General features: G+C 54.6%; 1 protein-coding gene across 6 annotated transcripts in view; it reads left to right on the forward strand.

Annotated features, from left to right (window-relative positions):
• RPTOR (regulatory associated protein of MTOR complex 1) overlaps positions 1-21,805 on the forward strand; it is a 451,485-nt gene that overhangs the window by 404,358 nt on the left and 25,322 nt on the right. For 3 of the 6 annotated variants that reach the window (XM_082372791.1, XM_082372793.1, XM_082372795.1), the window contains 7 exons: positions 4,065-4,182; positions 5,064-5,204; positions 5,489-5,647; positions 12,627-12,745; positions 18,152-18,255; positions 18,870-19,053; positions 20,611-20,724. In XM_082372791.1, coding sequence (XP_082228917.1) covers positions 4,065-4,182; positions 5,064-5,204; positions 5,489-5,647; positions 12,627-12,745; positions 18,152-18,255; positions 18,870-19,053; positions 20,611-20,724 — 939 coding nt within the window. The remainder of the gene's footprint in view (positions 1-4,064; positions 4,183-5,063; positions 5,205-5,488; positions 5,648-12,626; positions 12,746-18,151; positions 18,256-18,869; positions 19,054-20,610; positions 20,725-21,805) is intronic. The other 3 variants (XM_082372792.1, XM_082372794.1, XM_082372796.1) reach the window with 1 other exon arrangement.

The raw sequence follows: 21,805 nt of genomic DNA on the forward strand, positions 1-21,805 counted from the left end.
AGTCAGTCTTCTTTTTCCCGAGTCAAATTGCCTGTATGTGGACGTCAGTGGTCAAAGCAGCACATCAGCAGTATCCTGAATTGTCTGTTAAGATTCCTTTTAAAGAAAGGAAAGCTGTTTTTCAGTTCTTTCCCCAAAAAACTTAAAAAGAATGTTAATAAAAATAGAATGTCCATCTGAGTCTCCAGTATCAGAATGGTCGCTAGGTCATCAGGAACACAGGGACCACCGCCCTCTCAAGCATGTCCCAGGTGCCCTGACGTTCCCAGCCCCAGTCCACTGGCTGTCCCTTCCCCAGACACTGGGATGCTCGGGTGTAGCCAGGTCATTCCTGTGGGCACTTGATGTTGGCCTTGCCTGGGGTCAGCCCGTCCGCAGACAGGGGTGCTGAGAATGGGCCTGCCTTCGCTCGCCCAGCGCTCGGGCTCAGCTCGCAGCTGCCTCTGCACACCAGGCTCAGCGCGTGGAGCAGCAGGCATCCTGTCTTCGAGGGGTACAGGGTCCAGGTGGAGAGGCAGGCACAGAACTAGGAATTGTGCTGAAGCCCTCGTAAATGAGCAGCACCCGAAAGGCCAGCCCAGGTCAGGGGCTCTGGCCCCATAGGGGGAGGAGGGGAGCTTGTGCCTGGGTTGTGAGGGATGAGTAAGGGACGGGGAGAGCAAGTGAGGCAAGAGCTTGTGCAAAGGTCCAGGAGCACAAAAGACGATGGTGTGCCCGGGGCTGCCCATCCTGTGTGCGCTAGAGCATGGAGCTGGCGGGAGGGCAGTGGGGGAGAGGCTGGGAGCGGGCAGGAGCGCACCTTCTGTAACCGTGTTCATCTCTCAACACATCTGAGCGCCTGCCACGTCCCAGGTCCTGTGTCAGGCCTCGGGACCATCACTGCCTCCAGGGCTTTTACTCTCTAATGGGGAGACGGACAGCAGTGCAGGTCTGTTAAATAAGTCAAGGGGTCTATGTTTGCCGTGGAAACATGGGCAACACAGAGGTTCAGGGAGACTGGGGCCCCTGGGTTGGAGAGAGGACCAGGCTTTAATAGGGTGAGTGACACCAGCTCAGAGGCTGAGCCTTCATTCTCTTCACGGAATCCTAATGCTGTTGGCAGCTTGCTTTTCCCGTCTTTGTCCAGAGCACGTGGTGACAGTTGTGGCACGTGGTGCTCTGAGGAAGACAGGCCCAGCCTGCTGGCCCAGGAGACCCAGCGTTAGGGCACCTGAGGGTATGAAACAGGACTCGGCCCTGGGTACTGCAGTCCACGAGCTGACCTTAGCTAAGGCTTAAGAAGTCCCAGCAGTAACCAACTGCTGGTGTCTCCAGCTCGTGGCAAAACGAGAAGAGTCAGGGTATTATGGCGGCGTTACGTAAAGTCACATGTCTTCAATATAAAAAAGATTACCTCTGTTGACTCCTGAACGATGAAAGCATCCTTTCCTGGGGGAGGCGATAATGACAGAGAGGGAAGGTTTTTGCTTGTTGACCTGTTTAATGAGTTTACTTGATAAAATCAAGAGTCAGCAAATTCATGTCAACCTCCCAAATTATTTTGAACTTGAACTTGTCCAGGAAGTACACGATCCAGACTGTCCATCCAGTCAGCAAGCTGCCCACACCTCATCAAGAAGGGCCAGGCCAGGGGAGCAGGTTTGTGACCCCCCCCGCCCTGTTGTCACCCCACCTTTCTCAAGGGCTGACCAGTCCAGCCCTGCGACCCTTGTCTGCAGCTTACTTGGTGCCACCCACCTTCGCAAGGAAAGCAGGACACATTTGAATCCTTTATCTCTAGTTTACATTTATTTATTTAGTAACCGCAGACACAGAAGAGCAGTACCCGGCATCCTCCTCCCTTAACACACATCTGACTCCAGCCGAAACTGATGAACGGCGTCAGAGGGTGTTTCCCCACTGATGCCCAGGACGTCTCAGGTGGAGGCAACGGGGCAGGATGAGCTGCCAGGGCTGGAGCGCCTTCTCCCGCAGGCGAGCCCAGAGGGCGTCCAGGCGGAGCAGATGTGCTCCCTTCCCCGGAACGCTGCTCTGTCATCCTGGGAGCTGAGTTTGATGCTCCATGGCCATGGGCCAAAAACAAATGTTAGCCAGTAATTCATCGTTGGAAACATGGAGTGGGGATGGCCCTGGGGAAAGACCTGGAAAGGCGTGTGGTCCAGCCTTCCAGGCGACCACAGAGGAGCATTAGCCGACTCACCTCGGGCCACGTGTGTGCCCAGGCGTGATGTCCCTGAATGCTGACGGCAACTCACCTAAAAAATCAAACCGTTTGTTAAAGATTATAGTGTATCTGAAGGGAAGGGGCTTCATTCATTCAGCAGATACTTCTTAAGTGCTGCCAGTGTGCCAGGCCCTAGGTCACCAGGCCTCCAGAACTTGTACTTGGAGATGGGGCGGGATGGAGATGGGACAGACCAGGGTGTGATGTGGCAGGTGGTGACCTGCTCCGAAGGAAGGTCAGGAGTGAAGGTTGAGAGTCGGGAGCCCTGTGCGAGGCATCGGCCTTTCCAGGCCGAGGGGGCAGCAGGTGCCAAAGCCCGGAGCGGGAGGCCTGCTTGGTCCGAGTGTGAGCAGGCAGCTGGAGTGTGGAGGTGGCAGGACCACTCTGCCGGGAAAGGGAGTGAGGCTGCTGGCTGGAGGGGCTCGAGTCGCCGTGCTGATCTGCTTCCAAGGTCTGAGAATAACTCGAGCCTCGCGCCCGGCCTGCACCCCAGCCAGACATGCCTGCGGACCTCCGAGGGCTGGAGCCCACGGCTGCCGCCCAGCAGGAGGGGCTTGACCCACGGCCACTTGACATGGGCCTTGCACTCAGCCTCCTGTCCACACAGCTTTCCCTGGATCAAACAGTCTGAGACCTGGGAATCTGCTTCAGGTCCAGCTGAGCCCTTTCACCAGTTCAGAGTGAAGGGAAAACCTGTGCTTTTTGAAGACGGTTCAGGCTTCATCTTCGCTGGGAGGGGCCGGCGGACAGTCCCTCGACAGCCTGTTACTCAGCACCTGTTAGACTAGGGGACCCGCTGGGTGGGCATCCGGATCGCCAGAGAGAGAGATGGGTCAGGATGATTCAAGGGTCTAACTGAAGCCACCAGAGATTTCTGCTCCTGGCACAAGCCGAGGGTCCCCAGCAAGGGCTGAACAGAAAGGGGTGGGCAGCAGGTCCTGGGCAGGTCGAGTTGGGGTTTGGAGAGCACTTGGTGGACACACATGGTCAGTGGTTGGAAGGGCCAGCCTGGAACTCAGAGATGGGACCTGAAAAGGTAGGTTTGGGAGTAAAACCCACACACGTGCCGGGGAGGCCAAGGAGTGCGTACGGCTGAGGTGGGAGAGACCCTCTCAGGAGAGAAGGGGGCGGCCAAAGAGAGGACCCGGGGGCCCCATCGGAGCCCAGCTTATCAGCACCTCGGCACAGCTCTCCTGGCCCTGGGGGTCTGGGGGATTCACGGAACAAGAAGTGGCTCTCAGACCTTGGTCTTCTGCTAAGTATTTTTCTAAAAAGTAAAATAAAGTTGGGGAAACCGTTTGAATAGTGATGGGAAAAGTAGTGCAAACCGACATCCAGTTTTATTTCCCGTGATTTTTAGGATCTCCAGGTACTCAGGTCATAGCACCAACTGCCCCAAAAGAGGTAAATTGTATTGTTCTCCTTGGACTGAGGCAACTGGCCTGAAGTCATGTAGAACTTTCCTGTTACCCTTTTGGGGGCTGGAAAGTAATTTATCTTTGAAAATTTCACATTTAGTAGAAGAGCATGCTACAGTGTCCGGGGTATCCTGCCTTAATTCCCAGGGTTCAGGTAGCTCTCCACGGTGTTGACCATGGGAAGCTGTGAGGCCCTCGGAGGCCCTGATCTTGACCACATGGCTTGTTCAGAGGTTTCTGCTCACGCCGGGGGCTCAAGAGTGCTGCGTTGAGGGGGCAGCCCCTGTCTTGGCGCCGAGTGCTGTCTGTCCCACCGCCCCCCCAGTGGCTCAAGCACTCAGTGCCAGCATGTGCATCTCACTGCTATTCTGAGTTGTCTCCCAGCCCCAAGTCAGTGTCGCTGTCCTTTCTCCTCCCGGCAGGAACTGGTGGTGGCTCTGAGTCACCTTGTCGTTCAGTACGAAAGCAATTTCTGCACTGTGGCCCTGCAGTTCATGGAAGAGGAGAAGAACTACCCACTGCCCTCTCCAGCCACCACAGGTACAGCCACCAGGGGTGCGGCACTGAGGTGGAGCCCATGGGGCTCGCTGGCCCAGGGGAGCCTGGTCAGGGCTGTCAGCAGGCCCCTCGTTCTGCTAGGTCCTGAGCCCACGTGTCAAGTCGGGGCCACTCAGATATCTGCAGTTCCCATCTTCCCAGAAGAATAGCAAGGGCAGGAAAGGGGGCCACGCTGACCCTCTGACTGTTTTCTTTCCTTTTTACCCTTTTTGGAAATCAAAGTCATGGAAATCTTGGAGGGTAGAAGGTGCTGCCGTAGGGGCTACAGGAAGGCACATTCTCTCTCTTCCCCTGATGAGTCCTCACGTTGGTGTCACATCAGGCAGCTACTCATCTCACATTTGCCTTTTTACCGAATTTATATTTCATCATCTTGAGCTGCCCCCTCCCCCAGACAGCTGTGTCTTCAGGAAAGAGGGCTTGTGATCAGCCGTGAGACCGTTGCTGCGTTTAGTACATCGGGGAAGGGAAACGGCTGGCGGGCCTGGGCGGGGTGGGATTGGGGAGTGGGAAGGCGGGGTGGCTGAGCCAGCAGACGGCCATCCTGGTGTCATCCTGGGCAGTGGCCGCAGGCAAGTCCCAGAGCGCCTGGTATGGTTCTTGGAGAGCCATGTGGGCCTCTGTAGTTGAACTCTCACAGAATGCCAAGCGTGGGTCATGGTAATCTGCTCCCATGCTCCCCTCACCCCAGTCAGGACCTTGTCCAGCTTTGTACCCCAACATACATGTGTCAGAGACCCTGCTGAGCAGGAGGGCCCTGTTGTAGCGTCACATCATCCAGGTAAAAGCCACTGTCACCTGCTGTCTGGCCGCCTCCCACCTGAGCCCACCATTAACTCTTCTCTCTCCTTCTCTCCTACCAGAGGGTGGGAGTCTGACCCCGGTGCGGGACAGCCCCTGCACCCCCAGACTGCGCTCCGTGAGCTCCTACGGAAACATCCGTGCCGTCACCACGGCTAGAAGCTTGAACAAATCTTTGCAAAACCTGAGTCTGACGGAAGAATGTAAGACCCCAGAGGCGGGGTGCTCGAGTGGGGTGGTGTGGGTCATCTTCTGGGACCTTTTATTAGACGTGCCCCTGCCCCCTCCTGCCATCTGCTAACCTGGGCATGAGCAGAAGTCGTGGGTCAGCACCCGGGGTGGCCAGTGAGGATCCTGCAGCACCGCTGGGCACAGCCGCTCCTGAGCCCCACAGCAGCCCCCTGCCCCGTGCCCAGCAGCCCGGCCCCAGGGGAGAGGGCGGGGGCGTGTGCTAACTGACACTCTGCCCGTGGCGGTGCCCCGCCAGCCGGCGGCTCGGTGGCCTTCTCCCCTGGGAACCTGAGCACCAGCAGCAGCGCCAGCAGCACCCTGGGCAGCCCCGAGAACGAGGAGTACATCCTGTCCTTCGAGACCATCGACAAGATGCGCCGAGTCAGCTCCTACTCCTCCCTCAACTCCCTCATCGGTGAGTCCCCCCCCTCCATTTCTCCACCTGTCCCCTCAGCACCCATGGGTTCCTGCCCAAGTGGACGGTGCTGGGACACGCTCAGTGGGAGAGTAAAGTGAACGGGGTAGGAGGAGGTGAGGAGCGTCTTGCTGTGGCAGCAGGAACCCCCTGCCCTTGGTTGCTGGTCTGACCCAGGCCATCTGGGCGAGCCAGCCTTGTCGCTTGGGAAGGCTGCACAACTCCCAGTGCTGCAGAGCAGGGGGGTTCTGCCGCCAGGAGACATTTGGGGTGTCACGGCCAGGGCACGGGGGGCTCCCAGCATCCAGTAGGCAGAGTGGCCTCCAACGGTGCCCAGGGTCCCCCAGAGAATGCGTGTGCGAGGCCCAAGGTCAGAGCCCTGCTCCAGGGGCGCAGACGGCCCTTCCCTTCTCAAGTTCCCTGGCCGGGACCCCCCCTCACCCCCACCCAGGGCCCCCCTCTGTGCTTTCACCTTCAGCCAGTCCAGCAGTTCCACACTTGGCTGCCTGGAAATTGAAATTTGAGTGAAGGGTCAACGTCGTCTCGTGTTCTGCCTTGAGTGGTGAGCCCCTGGTTCTGCTGCTGGGCTCACTGAGCAGTGGGAATTCACCGCATGTCCTCGCTGCATAACCAACCATATTGACCCTTGTGTCACCGGTAATACACATAGGACTCAACCAGACAGCCCCTCTGCGCTTGTTCTCGGCACCCCGGTGCTTTACCAGGCCTCATCTGAAGCTTTACTTAATACTAAGAAATGCTGTAGACACACAAAAACTTAGACTAATGTGACACACCTCCACCTGTGTGTTTTGTTCCCAACTTAAGGAATTACAGATAGAGTTAAAGCGCCCAGAGCCCCTCCTGGTTCCCTGCTCAGGATCCCCACACACTTACTCTCTGGCTGTGGATCCCCATGGACTCACGCCCTTTCCCAGGGTTTAAATGTCATGTAAATGGCACCACACATCCTGTGTCCTCACTCTGCCCTGAGGGCTGTGTGTCCACACTGGTCACCTGAGTCTTGTTCACACCCTTTCATGATCTGCTGCAATTCACTTGTCCATTCTCCTGTTAATGGACAGTAGCCTTGCTCTGATTTTTCCTTCTTTTCTCATTTTTTAAAAAGCAAACTCAGGATTTGGCCCCAGCTCCACCTCCTGCCCTCCCCCTTGCACCTGGCAGTGCTGGGCTCCTGGGTTCCTTGGCTCCTCCCCTTGGCTTCAGGGCTCCGCCTCCAGACACCTCACAGGCTGCTCCTCAGTCCAATCACAGTCCTGCTCCAGAGTCACCTTAAAAGAAGTCTTCCAGGCTCCTCCCACCCCAATCCAGAATAGCCTTCTGCAGTCACTCTGAGTCTCTCTCCCTCTCTGTTTGCTTTCGTCCTGAGAACTTTTCCCCAGCAGACTTATGATGTAGGACCTCATTTATTCGGCTCGGTTCTATCTCTGCTCAGGTGGTTGGAGCCATGAGTGCAGGAACTTTGTCCTATCTCCTGCCACAGCCCCCCACACCCCGTGCCTGGTACACAGCAGGCACCCCCATAATGTGCACAGGCGTGGGCCGCAACAGACACCCTGCAGCCTGACACATGTGGGGTCTGACAGCTCCACGTGGAGGGAGACTGACCACAAAGGGCTCTGTTCCGAGGAGGACAAGCTCCCGTGGCCCTGCTGTCTCCTGGTCTGGTCAGGCTACCCCGTCTGATGTGAGCAAACCGACCCCTCGTGGTGTTAATTTGTATGTCCCTCAATTATGATGAGGTTGAGCTCACGTGTTCACTGGACTCCTGTGTTCCCACTTCTGCAATCATTTGCAGTATTAGTTACCCTCCTATTTGGTTGGTACTATTTTTCATTAACATTCAGTTCTTGGTTGTTTGCTTGTTTCCATGATAATCCCTCTACCTTAGAGCTCACACTCTCTTGGCATCACGTGACAGTGTTAGATATTTCTGACTTGCCGTTGTTGTGATCTGAAGGGGGAGGGCAGTCCAAACGTGCTTGCCAGCGGTACCTGTGAGCCTCAAGACTGGTCCTCTGCTGGCCCTAGAAAGAACTCAGGACTCATTCCACAAGACGAGTCTGTCTGGGGCCCATAAAGGTCTGAATGGACTGTAGGGTCCAGAGCTGGTCGCCACGCCCCACCCCCAGCAGTACGACCCAGAAAGGGGGATCTTTTTGTCCTTGGCCCTGGGTTGGGGATGTAAGGGGTGAAGAATCGCTGTTTCTTTTGACGCCACATGAGATTGGAGGGCACAGCCCGCGCCTCCCACCCCTGCCGCCTTCCATGTCCTCCAGGGACTTGAGAGCAACATCACTGATTCCTTCCTTCACACAAAACCTGACTCCTGAACATTTTTTTACTGGAGAAAACTGAATTTTATCTGTATATGGTTCATATCTGTGAAAACTTCAGTGGGAAAGTTTCACAATGAGCTGGAGCTGGAAGGAGCATTAAGGAGACAAAGTAGCTGTGCGCCCGAGTGCGCGCGTCCACCTGGAACCGCGGTGCTTACATAAGTGTTTAAAATTCATAACCTACACCGAATCCCATTACTTGCGGCATTCGCCTGTTTAAAGTCAATTTTTTCTTTCATTTCAACCAAGGAACAGCAATCTCTTTAGCGTCTTTGACTGAATATTGCAAAAGAGGTTTTCAAAACCATGGCAACCTAGGACATCCATTCATTCCCATCTTCTCCCAGAAAACTAGCCCCTCCCAGGCTCCCCCTCCCTCCCCACTGTCTCCAAAGCACTCGAGGTCTTGCCTGCTGAGCGAGGTGCTGTCCCCCCACGGGAGCAAAGCCCTGATCACGTGTTTTTCCACGTGCCTAAGCATATCTGCCCAATGTCTGTGAATCTGCACTGGGACCCAGCTCTGTCACCACCTTCTGGAATCTTCTTTGATGTCTCCCTCCGCATGTTTCTCACCCACTCAGCCATTTGGCCTGACCTCCATGTGTGTCCCCAGTCAGTCCTTCCCATTTCCGGGCCCCCCACCCCAGGACTTGGCCTCGGCTCTCACACCCCACCACCCGTCCAGAGCAGATCCCCCCCAACATCAGCTCTGCACGGACCACTGTCTGGCTGACGCCTTCGCAGAAACTCGTTTCCTGTAAAGTCCAAGCTGTGGCCGACACTCAAGACCTTCCTTCTGAGAGCAGCCTGGCCTTCACCATAGCTCCGCCCACTGTGCCCACCACCCCAGGCTGGCCACTGGCCCTCGAATGAGGCCTGGACACCTCTGCCTTTATCCCACATTCCCGCACCCGCCTCTCCACACAGCAGTGCTCGCCCATTCCTCTCCACGCTGGCGTTCTGCGGCGTCTCAGGAGGCCCTCCCTGACCCATCAGACGCCTTCGTGTTGCACATTAAACCTGCGGCATCACATCGGGCTGTGAAGTTGCCATCTTGATCAACAGGTTTGATAAAGCTGCTATTTCTTGCTCTTGTGTGTGGCAGGCAGCCTCTCCTCCCTCCATCACCTGCCCTTCTCTCCCTCACCTGTCCACCCGTCAACATCCTGCCCCTCCCTCCCTCCCTCCCTCTCTGAGCCTCACCCCATTCCTGATGTCCAGAGGTGGGAGTGCAAAGAGTGGGGAAGGGGGAGCCCTGGTGCTTTTGTCTTACCTTGTCCCCCAGGTGAGACACAGGGGAGCCCCTTGAAAGGGTTGTGCCGACACACCGCCCAGTCCAGCCAGGGCTCTGTCCAGTAGGCGAGGGAGGAGGTGAGCAGGACCCTCCCAGAGGGGCTCAGAGTCTGGGTCACCAAGAGGGGAAATGCAGAAGCCCCAGGCCCTGGGAGCTGATTCCCAGGGAGGTGCCCGGGCCCACATCATGCGATAGAGCGTCAGGGTTGGTAACCCCTGAGACCCAGGCAACAGGTCACAAGTGACAGCTCCTGCCTCCAGGGGGCTCCACCTTCCTTCTCCAAGCTGCCTTGCCAGCCCCCGGGGACTCTGGGGCCCAGAGTTGGCCACAAAGCTCTGAGCAAATTTTCCTGAGTCCAATGCTATTTAGAAAGTTGTGGCCATTGCTCTGAAAAATAAATCCTAAAACCATTAGTTATGATCTTTTATTACTTGTAGTCTAGACATGAAAATAGGCTCTCAGCGCTTATGGGGAGTTTGGCAAGTGCCAGACACGGCGCCCTTTCTGAGCCGGCTCAGCCCAGCAGTACCCCCCATCCCCACAGGGGCTGCACCCACGTTCTCTTCGTTCCAGAGGCCCGAGCTCTGTGCTGCACAGATTCAGAACGTTCCAATTTGGAGACAGCAGATGTAAAACCAGGACAGTTCACAGAACAGAGAGGCTGGGAGGTGGTGGCCAGCCCCAGGAGAGCAGTGACGTGGGGACAGCAATTCCAGGTCCCTGTTCTGTGTTTTTACAAGTAAATTGTATACCATTCAGTGTGGTCAAGGACACTACAAAAATTAGATTTTTTAAATTTCCGTATTGAATCACAAGCAGAGTGATATCAAAGTCGAAATCTTCTGCAAGAGAGTCAACAATAGTAATAAAAACTGAAATTTTGTAAAGTGAACAGTACCCCTTCCTCATTGCACAGTGCCACGCTGCACCCCTTCCTCACGTTTATACCAAAGGCACCTTGATTAAGGCTCTTGTGGGCTCAGGTGTCTGCCCTGGACCATCACCCTGGTAAGGAGGTCCCTTGGCCCCCACTGTTTCCCCCACTTCCCCACTCCCCCTGTTACCATGGGTCCGTCGTCTGTAGTCAAGCAGATTTACTGTGCCCTTCACCGCCCTCTGTCACACGGGTCGGCTGCTGCCCTGATCACTCTGAGCTCAGAAACAACGGAAGGGAGAGAATTTTGCCCAGTGGCTGTGGTGAGTGTGTGGGGTCTTTGAAGGAACGTCCCATCCGTGGGGCCAGTTCTCCTGTCTGAGTGAGCCACGTCCATGAACGTGCTTCGCCTCGTTCCCCCGTGCGTCATGAATCGGGACCATCTGCAGAGTGAGTGTGGAGCGGCTTCTCCCACCTCCTCCTCTAGGGAGACAAGAAATAGCAGTGACCTGGTGGCCCTTCACCGCAGCAGGTTCCTATGGCAGCCGATCTGCTAGGACAGGAAAGCAGCTTCTAGGAAATTTCCCCGAAGAGATTCCGACTGCCTTGACGAACAGCCCTGAGAATTTGTAAATCTGGGCAGCTGTCATGAGCCGTGGCATTTGAGAGTCAAGAGGTTTTTGCTGTGTTTCTACACTGAGTAGGGCAGAGGACAGCAGGGAGGACAGGTGTGTGTTTCCATGTGGACTGTTCCCCAGCTCATGGTCCCCTCTGAGCGAGAGTGCGTCTGCCTGACGTTATTCACCAAACGAAGGTCCAAATTTATACTAAACCCAAGTCCCTGGATGTGCCCTCCTGATTCCTGTGGGCCACGAGCCTTCGAGAGTGACTTTCCTCGCACCCAGTAGGTGCTCAAACTGGTGCTGATGCACGCATGCCAAGTGAGTACCTGATGGGGCGTTGCTCTGACCGTAGAACACTCTTCGCCCTCGGTGGCGGGAGATGCTTTCCAGGCCCCGCCTCTCGGAGGTTGGCCTGCGCAGGCAGCTGTGCGCCTGCAGAATTATTTAGAGGCCGCGGCAGCTTTCGGCACCTCTTCCCAGAACCAGGGTGGAAGGATAAGGCGACGGGAGTTTTTGTGAATGCTCACTGGGAGGTATTTTGTGTGTGGTGGTCCCCTGGGGAGTGCAGCCACGCCACATGCGAGTGAGGGGTTGGCCTCCTCCAGCTCCATCACCCTGTGAACAGGCGGGCGTGCAGTGGGTAGGCCCTGCAAACGTAGGCACCACAGTCCCTGTGGAAAGGGGGCTGGGACCCTGTCGCCTCCCGTTACGAATGAGAGGGTGTCGGGTGCGGTGAGCTAGGACTTGTCCGTAAGCATCGACGTAGGACACACACGAGAAGCTGACCTTTACTCTAAACCTTCGTCCAGTCCCTCTTCTGTGATTTGAATGTTGTATAAAACCCTTTGAACAATGGTGTCCATCAGGAAACACTGTCCTCCAGTGGCCCTTCTTGTGTTTAAATTCTTCATAACTAGAGGGACTTTGTTAACTAGGGGCTGGCCGGTCAGATGACATGCAATCACAGCTTGTTCGAAATCCTTTTACTCCCTGTCTGTCGTTGAACAAGCACTTGCTTTTCAACAAACCAATTGTCCGGCTTCCTCCAAATAAAAAGGATGCAGTGGTATATGGCGGCCTCCTCATTCGGCCACGTGCATTCAAACTCTTCATCCTTTGGACGCTGGGCCTTGCTGTCCTTCTCTGTAAAGCCTGGGGTGATGCCTGCAGCCAGGACAGTGAGGTTTAATAGGACTGAGCCGCCTTCCCTGGGGGTGGCCTCCCATCCCTCATAAATGTTCCTTCCCTTTCCTTCGGATCCACGATTTACCCCGTCTGTGTTTATGTCCTGTCTCATCTGCCTTGGCACCCAGGCACTCGGCAGGCTCTAGTGTGGAGAGCACACTCGGGAGGTGCTGGATGCCTGGGGAGGTCCCGGGGAGCGTGGGCAGAAGACTCAGTGAGTCACCGAGACCAGAGCTGGCCGTGAATGCAGAGGGAGGTGTGGACGGGGACTCAGCCAGCATTCTCCACTCGCGTGGGCCATGACAGCTCCTAGAAATCTAGGCGTTAAATCCAGTGCTGGATAGTACTCTCCAGTCAGCCAAGACCTGAAAGGAAGTCCTGCCCTTTTCTAACTTTTCCTTCTAGAAAGATCCAGCCACAGGAGGTGAAATTGTGTGATCAAGCCTGTTCACCACCTGGGATTTCTGAATCTCTGGGCCCCTTATCAGATAACAAAACTGGAGCTTCCTTTAACCCCAGCTCTTTTAAGTGTCCACCCCTGATGCATGGTTAGGTCTTCAGAAGAGGGAGCTACCCCAGAAGCCACCCCAGCATTCAGTGGCAGCTCCTTGTTATTAAAACAGCTCCCATTTCTCTTTCCCAGGAGTTTCATTCAATAGTGTTTACACTCAAATTTGGAGAGTCTTGCTACATCTGGCTGCGGATCCCTATCCAGATGTTTCCGATTTGGCTATGAAAGTGCTCAACAGCATCGCCTACAAGGTACGTGCGAAGGGCGTTCTCTGTGAAGCTCTCAGGACCCTGGTTTTCAGTTATGAATATTCAAGCAGAGAACTCCATGCATGTTCAGGTCTACCCATGGTTTAGGTTTAGAAACTTTGAACGAGTGTTTTGAATCCAGAGGTTCACAATACAGGCTAAATTCCATGTGCATGTAGCTTCCGTTGGGGCATGTGTCACTGCTTCTGCGCACCCACATCAGGGCAGCAGGAAATTAGGTAAGGACATCTGTGTGACCTGTAGTGATGTCCTCTCTTTCATTCCCGGCACCAGTAACGTACGACTTCTCTCATTCATGACTATTTCTGGCTAAAGGTACCTCCTCAAAGAACCAGCTCTTGGTTTCATTAGTACAATTGACTTCTGAACAACACAGGGGTTAGAGACACCAACCCTGACCCCCCGCAGTCAAAAATCAGCCTTTCCCATCCATGTCTCCACATCCCTGAATTCTGTAGTACTGCAGTGTGTGTTTATTGAAAAACATGTGTACGAGTGGACCCGTGCAGTTCAAACCCACGTTGTCTAAGAGTCAGCTGTGTTTCTCTGTTGTTTTTCATTCTGTGTTTTATTGATACCTGCTTTTATATTTATTGCTTCATTTCTTCTGCTTACTCTCAGTTTAATTTGCTCTTCTGATTCTAATTTCTTAAGATGGAAGCTTAGGTCATTGATTTTAGTCCTTTCTTCTTTAGGGACTGTAAACTCTCCCAGTTCTTTTTGTGAGCTCTGGGAATTATTTGGCCTTTCAGTGGTTCTTTCCCCACCCTCATGGGTTTTCACGCCACCCCAAGCAGAAAGTACTCACAGATTTGAGGGGCCTCCCCTGCAGACCCTGGAAGCCCTCTCCTCTCTGCCCCGCAGATTCTAGCCACCTCGGCTTCCATGTCACTCCGACCGGTCCCCTCTGCTAGCTGCACTGCTGGGCTCTGTCTGGGTACCCTTCCCCCACCACAGCCGGGTCTGCAGGAAACAGACTGCAGGCCAGGAGCTGGGCGATGATTTCCCTTCTCTCAGCAGTACCCGGTGCCCAACGTCCGAAAACAGCTGTTTCTTTTTTTTTTTTTTTCTGTTTTCCAGCTGTTTATGGAAGTTGGACAGTTTACATGCAGTTAATCTTTCATGAATGGAACAATAATGAATGCCACAAAGAAGTCATTCGTTATAGCATTTTTAAAGATTTTCGTAACTTTTTGATTAAATTTTAGGCTTGCAGACAAGTTACAGGAAGAGTACAGGGAAATACTGTCACGTGTCACAGTTTACCTGGCGTGTCTCTATCCTCATCTGACCCTAATCACTAAACGAGGGGTCGTCCTCAGGCTGCCACTTGCCTGAAGGCACGTGGCTTACTCGTAGCTTCACTCCTGGTCTGTTATTTTTTCCAAACTGGTTATCAAGCCCTCCTATTTGCTGCTGCCTCACTGGGGTTGACCTCCCATGTAGCCCAACCTCCTGCAGCACCTGGCCTCCTGTTGGCACCATATTTGTGTGGTGTTCGATTCCCTCACCGACATTATTCTTCACTGGTGAAGTTCTGTCTTTTCCTGGCTGATTGAATCATCTCATTGTCTGTGGCTGCTTCTTCAGCTCCTGGTAGCATCACAAGTAGTGATAACACAGCCTCATCGTGTACCCAGTCTTAAACTGCTGTAGCAGTCAACTTCCTCCTCCTCCTTAAAGAAGCAATGAGGATAATTCAGGAGCACATTGGGTTTAACCCCAGCCTGTGGTCACACGTGTGACTCTCTCTGAAAGCAGAGACTCCTAGGTCCACAGTGTTCGCTGCACTTCCTGCCTGTGAGCACTGCCAGCCTCATGCTAAAGTGCTAGGCATTACTGTTGGCCGACTCGGGACTATCGGGTAGTTTATTCCACTCTGACCTCCCCTTGCCCCCAGTGAGCCCCTCGCCCACTTTCTTCATCATCCTACTGCGTGACCCGCCACAAAGGCACCTGAATGCTGTTCCATCCTCAGGGAGTGGGGAGTCTTCTCAATGTCTATAGAAAAGAGGCCAGTGAATTAGGTTAATTTTTTCATTCTGTAATACAAAACTAAGAAATAGTCTAATCATCTGCTTTTTCGACTAAGAATAGGATTGATTCAAAAATTAAACTTTTCTAAAATATATGTTTGTTACAACATATTAGGGCCTGTGACCAAGGGAGGGAGGAAGTACAGTCTTGGGGAAAGAAACAGAGGAAAAGGAAGGTGGTCCTGGAGAAAGGCACAGTGGACTCGAGCGGGTGTCATCCTCCTCGGCTGTGAAAATGGAGCCTCCCTGCTGTGCCCGGTCCTGGCCTCACTGATGCCGGTTCCCCTCCTGCAAGGCCGAGGATTCAGGGCACCCAGGCCCCCAGGAGTGCAGCTCTCCCAAGTGCCAGCTAATTCATCACAGTCACCACCGCTGCTTTAAGTGAATTCTACCTGGGGCTTAGAGTCCAAAAGGAAAGTTTATATTATTTATCTAGGAAGTGTGGTTTACAGAAAAATTACTTTTTAGATAAATAGAGTCATGTGCTTTCATAGGTGTCCATTCTCAGTGCTCCAGCAACCAGGGACTCTGCCTCATGCTTAGCCCAGAATTAACTGTAGACGATCCTTTGGGGAATCACCGCCTCCCACATGAATCCAGATCTTTGGTATGCAGTTAACAGGGACCTTTGTGAAATACTCCATCCCCCAAGAGGGAGCAGCCAAAAGCCTCCGTTGGTGTCCTAAACCCTGACTGACTGTGTCGAGATCCAGCTGGGAAACTCGCTGTCCTCATCACCTCTGTAGGGTGTTTTCTCTGCACTGGATCAGACTTTCCCACATCCCTGTGAGGCGACGTGTTCTAGTGGAAGATCTGCAGAGTAAGAAAGCGTTGGGAGCGGGAGACAGAGGTGGCGTCTTATTGTGGCCCCAGGCTCCAGTTACAGAGACCACCCCCATTAACAGCACAGGGGCGGGGAGCACAGGTGGGGCTGTGTGTGAGTGTCCCTGCAAATCGTTTCTGTGTTTGCATTGGGCTAAGAGGATACATCTGACCTAGAATCCGACTAACAAGGTGTTTGCCACTCTCTAAAAAGTTGGCTTGTAGCCCTAATCATGACCTCCCACTGCTGCCCTTCCTCTTCTGGACTCAACACTTGTTGGGAAGGGAACTTACCGCGGGCCTTCATCAAAGCGCGTCTGCTGGTCCAGGGACTCCAGTGCAGCGTCACGGAGGGAGAATGACAGGGTGTTGACGCCGTGAGAACAATGGGCAAGTGTGCTCGCAGTGGATGGGGCTCACGGTGGGGTCCTGGCGTCTCTCAGACCCACGCTCCATCCTCCTCCATATACAGCCCAAGCCTGACACCCAGCAAGCACGCCGGTGTTTCTCTGTTACCCTTTCCTGGCGGTGTGCTCTCTGCGTGAAACGGCGACTGGAACCAGCACAGAAAGGGGCCTTCCTGGAGGGCGTCTCCCGCAACCTGCTTGCCACCTGCTCCCGGAGCAGCCTCCATCCACACCAACCCCACAGACAGGCGGGTCTGCGTGGCCACCCCCCACTCATGCTCACCACTGCAGCACCGCTGCAGTGAATGTTTGTTGCACAAATAGGAAACGTTAGGCAAAGAAGCGTCATCTAAGCCTGAAACCCTAGGATCGATCACCAGTCATGGGGCCTCCCCAACCAGTGGCATGCCCACCTCTCAGGATTTCCAGAACGGATGCAAAACTAGAGCTGTGTGCAGCAGCCGTCAGTATGAACTGCATTAAAAAATCACGGCTGTCTTCTTTGCCCTCGAGGCTGAGACAGAACAAGCCAGGGCTGTGCCACCTCCACACCCCGGGAAGAGCAGGGAAGCAGAGTTAGTCACCCCAGGCCCACGCGCTTCTTCTTGGAGCCGCCTTGGAGGGGAGCAGTCGGGGTGGGGGTCTCGGGGGAGATCAGCACCGTGGGCTCCAGCTCAGGCAGCGGCAGAGCCTCTGTGCTCAGGGAAGCTTTGAAAGGTCGTGGATTCAGCCGAAGTCTGCATTTCAACCCCAAAGTTTTCTGTTTCTCCTCATCACCTCCCACTGATTTTCTAGAAATTTTGAGGAGACACATATTCAGTTTATAGTTTCTTAGCTTAAATTTCTTTTCTCCTTTTAGACCTCTTCAGGGATCATTTGGCTCTCAGGCTTTGTTGGGGTTGTGTGTGTGTGGAGGCCAAATAATTTAAATACCAAAGCAAAATAAACACAATACAACTTTTATAATTCAAAAAATAAAAAACAGTTTTTATAGGCCGGTTATGATCTAGTTCTTGCTGTTTGCATTTCAAAGTGAAGGATTATCTGGGAAATATTGGTATTATGTTGGTGGTTTTGTATTCTGTAATTTTCTACCTGTCAGCTGAATATAGGTATGGCCTTCCTAACTGCTGAGAGAATAAGCCAGAATTTGAGGGTCTTCTGTAAGTAGCCAGTCCAGGGTTCCCCTGGAGCATCACCCATGAAGGTCGAGGCTCCGCCCATCTCTCTGGGTGACACCCAATCTTCGAGAACTGAGCCTGGCACCAGCCACACTCGGGCACGTGGTGGCCAACAGCTGCCATTCCTGTTCTCTTCCTGCCAGAGTGGCGCCCCCTCCACAGCATCAGCCCCTTTCTGGTCCTTTCACCCTGGATGTCCAGATCCGGCAGGCCCATCCAGCTGTCCAGCACTCAAAACAGAAGTCCAGGAAAGAACTTGGCGTCAGTGGGTCCACCAGCAGCTAAGCAGTGACACCCCTGTTTGCTTATTGTCTCCTCCACCATTTTAAAAAATCACAACAAAGCTGCTTCCCTCCTGACCGCCAGCCCAGGCTGGCACAGACCCTCTGCCGGGTAAAATGTCAGACGTGCACGTGATCATGGGAGGAAGTGCACAGACCTGGGTCTTGTCTCCATTCACAAAATGCTGCACCCAAGGTGCTGTTTCGAGCCTGTGCCAAAATATGACAACGAACAACCGAGGCTGAGCCTAGGCAGGCTCCTTCCCAAGTGCCAGCTCCGCCCAGGAAGCTGCTCCCTCCAGGGGAGCTCCTGCCATGAGAGGGAGCCTGGAGAGCTTTCTCCCCAACTTCCAGACCCCCCCACTCCTCATTAGTCCCGGTGCAGTTTTGTGACAGCGTTTCGGGGCGGGGGGCGTCCGTGGAGCCTCACTGGACCAGGTGAATACCTTCCAGAAAAGCAACAGAATATCATTTTATCTAGAGGGTGACATTTGCGGGGAAAATTTTAACTGGGACCTTCCATTCGTATGAGATTTCCTCAGCCAAAATCCCTTTTCTGTGATTTTGAAGCCACTCAAAAGCAGCCACCAACCTGTGCTTGTCTTGTAGCCTCAGGTTGTCACAGTGACCACCCACCTCACTTGTCCCTTTGTTCCTTCAGGCCACAGTGAACGCCCGGCCTCAGCGCATCCTCACCACCTCTTCCCTCACTCAGTCGGCACCCGCCAGCCCCACCAACAAGGGCATCCACATCCACCAGGCGGGGTGAGTGGTGGGCAGCTGCCCTCCGGGGTCTGGGGAGGTTCCCAGCACGGCCTCCCCCCGCCTCCCCCTCCCTCTCCAGCCTGCAGGCTCTCTCTCACACGCCGACATCTTCTCATCTGAGCCCCTCCTAGAATCCTTTCCTACCTTTATCTGCACAATTGTGACAGCAAAAGTTGACCTGAACCTGACTCCATTCAGAACTTTATCAGAGAGAGCCCGTGTCTCCCAATGAGTGACCAGCAGGGTGGAACCCTCCTCTTAATCAGTGTTCACAGAGCTGTGCACTGCATCTCAGGGGAGTAGACGTGCCCTGCACCCTCCTGGAGCCTACTCAAAGTCCTGACCGAGCTTGCCTCCGACTGCATTGGTTTTCAGGGGAAGATGGTTCTTAGAACCTGCGGGCAGAAGCTAGATGGGGTCATTAATTCAGCATCAGCTGCTCAGGTTTGGAAGTCACATTGACAAGCCATGCGATTGAGAATGGTCCGAGCTGGTGACCCTGGGCCCATTCGCAGGATCTGGGAGTGGGCAGTACCAGGGGAGGTTGCTTAGGGTTTGGTCTCAAAGGAGTGGGTTCTGGGTGAAACACAGTGTTTCTTTCTCCCCGACGGCAGAGGCTCCCCGCCAACATCCAGTGCAAGCAGCTCCAGCCTGACCAACGACGTGGCCAAGCAGCCCGTCAGCCGAGACCTGCCTGCAGGCCGGCCGGGCACCACAGGCCCCGCGGCGGTGCAGTACACACCCCACTCCCACCAGTTCCCCCGGACACGGAAGATGTTCGACAAGGGCCCAGACCAGGTACAGATGTGGTTTTAAACACTAACTCTAATGGGCTTGGGTGCTGGGACGTTCGCTTCTGAGAGGAGAGGCACCACCTCGGGCGACGGGGTGCACGTGGCCTCGGCCCGGGTGCGGAATGCGGGATGCCGTGAGCCACCAATGGCTCTGGGCTCCTCGCCCCCACGTCTGGGCAGATATCACAGGGTGTCCCTCTTCCTCCTGCAGCCCCTTGTTCTGGGTTCACTCTTGGCAGCTTCCATGTAACAAGCAGCACATGGGCTGATTGGCTTTTTCCCTTCTCAGTCAATAGCATTTGTCTCCACTGAACGTGGCAGCTGCTCCACAGAAGCGCTTGTTCTGACAGGTTGTTTGCTTTTTCCATCAGCATTCAATTATGCCCCGTAGGTGGGTGTGGTCTCAGCCGCTAAGTTAAACGAGGCCGTTCAGGAGAGGGAGGAATTGGCGTCCTTGTTTGTCAGGGTTGTGAGAACACATAACAGGGTGGACACAAAAGCTGGGGCCTCGCGTCTTGTCCAGACTGCTTGCCGCTGTCCCGGCCAAGCACAAACGGTATAGCGAGGGTGTTCTGGATGCGCCAAGGACGCGTCTCAGCTCACCAGTGACCGGCAATTTTAACAGGAAGGTCACGGCAGCCTGCACCCTGACTTTGGAGCCAGATGCAGGTGTTGGGGATGGACAGGTGTCCACACCTGCCACCGGCCCCGCCCACCTGGCTTTGGAGCTGCCTGCTCCCCTCGCCTTGATGGCTGAGGAACAAAAACGGCCACAGCGCCAGGTGCCGGGTTTAGCCTCCCGGGTGGACCCTACATGGGGCAGCCAGGCAGGAGCGGCTGGGCCATGATCCGTGGGTCCTGGCCCAGCAGAGCCGCGAGGTGGCGGCAGGTGGCTGCAGTTCCCCTGTCAGGCGGGAGGTAAGACCCTGTCGCTGACCCCATCTGTGGGATTTTCCACCCAGCGTGTCTTCCTGGGTAGCGGGGGCTCCTCTCTGAGGCACTTCTCATGCCCGGCCACGTGCAGTGAGGCAAACCCCTGCTCTGCCATCCTGGCCCCCATTGGTTCTGCAGCGGGGAACAAACTGAACCATTGTCCCAGTGAGCAGAGCCACGTGTTTTAAGTTTTAATGCTTAGAAGTCCCAGTTGGCCCAAGCTCTACGGTGCTCTTATCCAGGAGCCACAGGGTAAGCCAAGGTCCTATGTGTATGACTGGCCTGGTGGGAGCGGCGGCCCTGGGACCAGGCAGCAAAGGCCTCGTGGAGCACTGACTCAGCACCGATGGCAAGTGTCAGGGACTCTGCAGCCCAGGCCACCTCAGCCGGCCCTGGGGGTTGCTCGGCCTCTGAGCGCAGACTCGGAGCCCTGTCCTGACAGTCGGGGTTCCTTGGGCACCAGGACGCAGAAGTGAGGGGACCACGGAGATATTGCCCTCAGAAGCCTGACCCCTGTGCCTTGGTCTCCAGGGATGGACTGTCTCGAGCTCACAAAGAAGTTCGGGGGTGACGTGACTAACTCTGTTTCTGTCTTCTCCTCCCCTCCTCCTTTCCAAATGCCCCGAAGACCACTGACGACCCGGATGATGCTGCCGGGCACAAAAGTTTCATCTCGGCCACAATGCAGACAGGGTTCTGCGACTGGAGCGCGCGGTACTTCGCCCAGCCTGTCATGAAGGTAGTGGTGTGTCGGCAGCTCTCAGGGTTTAAAGCCAGAATCCCCTGGCATGCACTGCCCCCGTCTCCTCAGCAAACGCACACAGGACTCCAGAGCCCCGGCCTCAGGCCTGGGTGTCTGAACCCCTCTGCTCTGAGCTCAAAGTCTGATCCCCACTGGTTTGCTCGCTGTGACCCTCGGGGGCCACATTGCTGTGACTCCTAGCAGCCCAGGTGCAGTCGCGCAGGCCCTGCCCTGAGCCGTGGCCCGGGGCAGGTGCCGGCTGCACGGGGCCCTGCTATGCCCACTGGCCTCCTGTCCCACCGAGGGTGGCTGTTGAGGGGACGCCAGATTGCTGTCATGGTAGCTGGTATTAACAGGTAAAAAACGGTAAAAGAAACAGACCTCTCTTACCTGCCTTTTCCGAGCTTGCCAGTATAAAATGTGTCATTTTGTCTTGATTAGCAAGATCATCCAGGCGGTCCCCAGGTCTCGCTTGGGCCGCTTCTGGCTTTGGGGACTGTTGGACTAAGCTAGCTGACTGGGGTAATCTGGCTTATTCCGGGACACTGCCTTCCAGGTTTGATGACGTGACGTGTGTCCTTTTGCTACAGACTCAGGCCACACGTTCAGGGTGCCAGGGTGAGACAGGGCAGTGCTGTCACAGCTGGATCTTCGTGCCCATCTTTCTGCAGGGAGTGCTGCAGGGGTTCATTTTAGACTTTGCTGGTCTAAAGCACGTTCTTACAAAACCACCTTCCTCTTCCCTCATAGATAATGGAAAATTGAAAACTGCAGCTTATTCTTACTTGTATATCAAGCTACATATCCAAGTAATTTCCAGGAAGAGTATTTGGACTCTATTACAACTTTTCTCCAGCCTTCCTGTTTCCCTGTAGTGATACTGATTTTTGTCAGTTACAACACAGAATAACATTTGTCAGTGCCTGAGGCAGGTGATAAGAGTTCTAATTTATCAAGCCCCGTTGCTGAAAAGGAGAAGCACTGTCGTGAATTTTATCCCGTGCACTTGGACCTCTTTAAATTCAGAGGCATTGAGGGTAAGACCCAGCCCTGTGATTCACAAATTCATCATATGAGAACC

Source organism: Balaenoptera borealis (genome assembly GCF_965194805.1).
Source record: "Balaenoptera borealis genome assembly, chromosome: 20".
Lineage (NCBI taxonomy): Eukaryota > Metazoa > Chordata > Mammalia > Artiodactyla > Balaenopteridae > Balaenoptera > Balaenoptera borealis.